The sequence below is a fragment of the Lepidochelys kempii genome, chromosome 3 (assembly GCF_965140285.1).
Source record: "Lepidochelys kempii isolate rLepKem1 chromosome 3, rLepKem1.hap1, whole genome shotgun sequence".
Classification (NCBI taxonomy): domain Eukaryota; kingdom Metazoa; phylum Chordata; order Testudines; family Cheloniidae; genus Lepidochelys; species Lepidochelys kempii.
This window is the reverse complement of record NC_136382.1, coordinates 97,366,288-97,372,287: the sequence shown is the minus strand read 5'-3', so window position 1 is coordinate 97,372,287 and position 6,000 is coordinate 97,366,288. Positions and strand designations below refer to the sequence as shown.

Here is a 6,000-nt window from a genome sequence, read left to right as displayed (position 1 = left end):
CTTTTCATCCATAACAGTTTCAAAATCACTAGTGACCATAAAACACTAGACTGTTTTACACTCCTAGTTTACAGTTTTCCTGCAAATTCTGGTCACCATTAAGTTTACACAAAGAGTTACTTAAACTTATGAATAGAAGGTATGCTCATTCTGAGACCTCTGAGTTTCTCCAGTCAGACCAAAAACTTGACATGCCTGATCTTTCTGAAATTAAAAAATAAAATAAAAAAAAATGCCCAAAAGAATCCAAAAAACAAACCAACCAACCAGACACCACAGAAGAGTTTTTCTGGTTTTAATTTCAGGCCTTCTTCATACACTATAAAGTAGCAAAAAAGGCACAAATTCTTTGCAGATTACCTTCATGTTACTAATATAGTCAATTTTAGCTTCATCTTAGTTATTTTTTGTCTGGGAATAAAACTATTATATTTTGCAAGAAGTCTGATGGTAAGCTAAGTATGTGCGCTATCTTTTCGTATCTTGAGATAGGCTGACACTCAGGAATATCATGACCGTTCTCAAAAACATGAAGTACTTGTAACATGGCATGTGGGCACACACAAAAGTAGGACTAAGCACTGCAGAATAAGGCTGATCAGATCCTCAGATTAACTGTTCTATTATTTTCATTATTTTTTTTCCTAGTAAAAGGAGGTGTTTTTTTCTTTTTTGCATAGCTTTTCTTCTTGAAGTCCCTTCATAGTACATTGAATCAACCCAAGTTAGAAAATAACATACCAAAATGGATGTTAACATACCAATAACTTCCACCATCTACTCCTGTATTCTGCCTCTGCTATGATCTGTACCTTTGAAACTCTCTTCTCAAGGAGGATTCAGCTACTATTCTTATCTGAAGTATTTGTGCCTTAAGGAAGGGCTCGTATTATTCCCTCATTTTAGGAGTATTCAATGTTTGTAAATAACTGTAAAAGGGAAAACATCCAAAGTAAGTATCTGAATGCATAAACTCCTTTATTGAAAATATTGCGATAGCATTGCATTACATATGTTCAATATTCATAGTTTAAAGTGTAAAGGGTCACAGAAGTTTTAATGAACAACACTGCTGAATATAGAACACAGCGTTTAGATATGCTCTGACAAGTACAGAGTAATGGAATAAACTGTAGGTAAATAAGAGAGATAGGTATGTAAAATGACAATTTTTTTTTGCTTGTAACTAGTAAGGGGTATGCAACTGGCCAAAATGGCAGACATTATTGGACATTCCTAGCATCTCTCAAAGCACTATGCTATTAGCAGGTTCTGAAATATCTTACAGCTAAATCCATCAGAACTTTTTTTTATGGATAGACCAAGTGGTAGAAAACAGTGTTAATAGCTTATGTGCACTGTGTTACAGACTTCTTGTTTTTACAGCATCAGTTTTTAACTGCATGGAACCTCTGTGTGGACTTTAAGACTGATTGATGCTTGGCATCTAAGTTGTTCCCTTTTATTTCTGGGGGATGGGAGAAGAGGGTGAACAGTAGTAACTAACTGGAGTTGTACTACTGTGGTGGAATATTCCAAGTGTTTACAGTGCATTTTTGAGAATGAGTGCAACACCATTTCTAACCTGACTTCTTTTAAGATGATTAATTGGATTCAGTATGACGTGTTACATTTTGCTTTGAACTCTAAAGGCAGGACAGTATTCCTTTCCTACCAGCAGAGATTATCATTTAAATAATTTTTTTTTTTAAACAAAAACACCCACAAAGCCATGTTTTTTGACAAGGTAGAATTGGTCACATACCATAAAGAAAAGTATTTTCTTATTTCCTTCAGTTATCTTTTGTATCTGTTGGTGTTTTCACAGCACTAACTGGATTAGAGTTCAGCTCTGCCTTTCATAAATGAAATGTCCCTCCAGAGAAAAAATTCTGGTCAGCATTTAAATGCCACTTCATTAAACCAAAAAAGAAATAATTAGTTACTTGTAAAAGCATAAGTTAGCATGTTGGTTCAAGCCTTTTTCAGGAAGGAAACCAAATAAGAATGACCAAGAAAAACAGTTTTTACACCAACATAATATGGCCTATATGGGAAAGAACATTCCTTCCAACTTTTCACATTACATTTTTCTCCCTATTAAAAAACAAGATTTTTTTTTTTAAATTTGTAGGTAAGACTAATGAAACAGAGCTAGTTTTCTGTGCCACCACGCAAGTGGCTGAAAAAACCAACCTGTGTTTCTTTTCAGACATTTTCTTAGTCATGAATATAAACATGTTGGGGGAGATCCTGAGCTGGTATAAACTGTCACAGCTCTACTGAAGTCAATGAAGCTACGACAAGTTACGCTACCTAAGAATGTGCCCTGCTGTCCCATATATTGCCAGTAGAACACCCGATCAATAGGAAGATGGCAGCAGAGTCAATAATGAAAGCTGACAGCACCCACCTCTCTCCCACCCTCTGAAAGTAATCCAGAATTATGCACTCAGAGTTTCTGCCAAAAAACAAAACCCCTAAATTAGGGCAACAACAAAACAGAAACAAAAAAGTTTCATTTACAAAATAATATATATATATATATATATATAAAACTAACTTTAGAAATCAAATGGATTTGTTGCCAACACATATGAAAAACACCTCAGTAGTATTTTTCTGTCAAATTCTGAGGTTTTAAACATTAAAAGAAAAAAACATACCTACTACATTTTAAACAAATGTACTATACAATGAACAATAAATAAAAAGATTTAAAAAAAACCATGTTCCCTTTAAGTGCTCTGTTCATCTATTTCAGATTATTATTGTTTTCATGGCAAACAGAAAGTATGTTGTAGATTTTCTTTTTGGTTAGCACTTACATGTAATATAAATACACATGGAATGTTCTGTATATATATATATATTTTTTTCCCCCCACAGTATTTTTTCCACAGTTACAGAAAATAAAAAACAAAACTGCTTTAAACAAATTCATACACCATGAATGTCTTCATTAGCATCTTGTTTCCTTACTGAAGGAGTGTTGGTGGGAAGAGAGTAAAAACACTCACACACACTGGTCCTCTTATTGTTTTCTACATTTCTGCCTCTTAAAATTGGCTCTCAGAACGTTTTTGTGTAGCCGTGTTCTGCTGGGATATCAGAAAGAAAAAGTGTTACACTGTGAGGCCTGTGCTGGGGCTTTAGCTTTCAGCATCCTCAATGAACCCAGTCCATAAGGCAGTCCTTATTTCACTCAAATGTCCATACTTCCACATCTTGTATTATGAAATCTTCCTTCTTGGATAAGATGTCATTATTGAAGGTGCTGCAGGAGTTGCTTCGCCCATGATACAAATCAGCATCCAGCCATAAACCAAATCGACCACTAAAAAAAGAAGAAGAAAAAAGTTAAAGTTCAAACTTTATCTACAACAGCTAAGCCCACATCCTTGTTAGCTAGAAACAAAACAAACCCCCACAGCTTGGGCAAAAAATGGTTCCTCGCCTTCTTGTAACTGTTGTTCTTCAAGATGTATTGTTCATGTCCATTCCAATCAGGTGTGCGTGCGCTACATGCATGGTTGTCGGAAACTTTTCCCTTAGCAGCTCCCACTGGGTACGCTAGGGAGCCCCCGGGAGTGACGCCTTTATGACCCTGCTGACCCGACCCACCCTTGAGTTCCTTCTTGTCGGATACTCTGACAGATGGTAAGGAGGGTGGGTATTGGAATAGATGTGAACAACACATCTCGAAGAACAACAGTCCCAAGAAGTGCCTTGCATGATGACAGGTTTCAGAGTAGCAGCTGTGTTAGTCTGTATCCGCAAAAAGAAAAGGAGGACTTGTGGCACCTTAGAGACTAACAAATTTATTTGAGCATAAGCTTTCATGAGCTGTAGGTGCCACAAGTACTCCTTTTCTTTTAGTCCCAAGAAGGTGAGTAATCGTTTTTTCTTCCAGTGCTTGTTCATGTTGATTCCAATCAGGTGACTCCCAAGCTCTCCCCTGGAGGTGGGATTGGAGTTAAGGAATCACTGATTGGAGAACCGCCTTCCCGAAAGCTGTGTCCTCTCTAGCATGCTGGGTGATGGCATAGTGGGTGGTAAATGTGTGCACCGAAGACCAGGTTGCTGCTCTGCAGATCTCCTGGATGGGCATCTGAGCCAGGAAAGCAGCAGACGAGGTTGGAGCACACGCCAAGTGGGCTGTAATATCCAGGGCTGGGATCTTGGCGAGGTCGTAGCAGGTATGGATGCAGTCCGTGATCCAGGAAGAAATGCGTTGGGTTCTCAGTGGTACCAGATGACAGAACAAGGAGTAATGATCTCAAGTTGCAGTCGGGGAGGTTTAGGTTGGATATTAGGAAAAACTTTTTCACTAGGAGGGTGGTGAAACACTAGAATGCGTTACCTAGGGAGGTGGTGGAATCTCCTTCCTTAGAAGTTTTTAAGGTCAGGCTTGACAAAGCCCTGGCTGGGATGATTTAGTTGGGATTGGTCCTGCTTTGAGCAGGGGGTTGGACTAGATGACTTCCTGAGGTCCCTTCAAAACCTGATATTCTATGATTCTATGAGACCGGATGCCCCTTCATCTGGTCTGCCACCACTACAAACAGCTGGTTAGACGTCCTGAAAGGCTCTGTGTGCTCAATGTAGAATGCCAGCACCCTCTGGACATCTAGTGAGTGAAGCCTCGGCTTCTGCACATGAGCATGCGGCTTGGGATAGAAGACTGGTAGAAAAATGTCTTGGCCAATGTGGAATTTGGATACCACCTTGGGCAGGAAGGCTGGATGCGGCCTGAGTAGTACTTCGTCCTTATGGAAGTGCGTGTGTGTGTGGGTGTGTTTGATGGTTAGCGCTTTTAACTTGGACACCCTCCTGGCTGATGTGATGGCAACCTGGAATGTCATCTTCCATGAGAGATACAGAAGGGAGTATGTAGCCAGTGGTTCGAATGCCCCCCACCACACACACACATTAGCCTAGAGGGGACCAGAATGAAATCCCAAGCAGGTACTGGCGGTTGGGACTGTGGATATAGCCTTTCCATGCCTTTCAGGAAACGGCCCACCATAGGGCTGGCAAATACCCCAACTCTCCTGGGTGAGACGCCGAGATGGCCGCGAGGTGTACCCTGATGGATGATCCCGCCAAACCTTGCTGCTTCAGATGCAGTAGATACTCCAGCATGAACGGTGTAGATGTCTGAAGTGGAGGTACGCGATGCTGCTCACACCAGCATGAGAACCTTTTCCCCTTAGCTAGGTATGTGGCCCTGGTGGAATGTTTCCTGCTACCAAGCAGCACCTCCCTTACTGATTCCGTGTATTGGAGCTCCTTTGGGTTTAACCATGAAGCTTCCAAGCCATGAGATGGAGGGAATAGAGGTCCGGGTGAAGAACGTGGTCCTGTGTAATCAGATCGGGGTAGAGTGGCAGGGCGATCGGGGTGTCCACTGACAGCTCCAGAAGCGTGGTGTACCAAAGTTGGCGTGGCCATGCTGGGGTCAGCAGAATTACTTCCGCTTTGTCCCTGTGGATCTTGAGCAGGACCTTGTGGATAAGCGATATCAGCGGGAAGGCATACATTAGATGGTCTTCCCAGGGTAGCACAAACGAGTCTGAGATAGAGCCTGAACTGTTTTTGGAAAGAGCAAAAGGGACACTTCCTATTGCTCCTGGTGGCAAATAGGTCTACCCGGGGAAGCCCCCACCTTTGGAAGATGGGATGCATGACGTCCAGACGGATGGACCACTCGTGGTTGCGAAACGACCTGCTGAGGTGGTTTGCAAGCTCATTCCGTACTCCAGGGAGATAGGACGCCTCCAGGTGAATGGAGTGGGCTATACAGAAATCCCACAGCTGGAAAGCTTCCTGACAGAGAAGAGAAGAGCAGGATCCGTCCTGCTTATGTAAAACATGGTGGTGGTGTTGTCGGTCATCACCGCCACCCACTGACCCTGAATTCTGGCCTGGAAGGTCTGGCAGGCTAGACACACAGCTCTGAGCTCCTTGATGTTGATGTGGAGTGAGAGCTCGACCTGC

At 41.7% G+C, this 6,000-nt stretch overlaps 1 protein-coding gene across 11 annotated transcripts in view; it reads right to left on the bottom strand.

The window, feature by feature from the left end:
• Positions 1 to 953: 953 nt before the first annotated feature.
• Positions 954 to 6,000, bottom strand: part of NCOA7 (nuclear receptor coactivator 7) — a 167,496-nt gene continuing 162,449 nt past the window's right edge. For all 11 annotated transcript variants that reach the window (XM_073337224.2, XM_073337228.2, XM_073337223.2 and 8 more), the window contains one exon: positions 954 to 3,337. In XM_073337224.2, the coding sequence (XP_073193325.1) occupies positions 3,202 to 3,337 (136 nt within the window). In that variant the 3' untranslated portion in view covers positions 954 to 3,201. The remainder of the gene's footprint in view (positions 3,338 to 6,000) is intronic.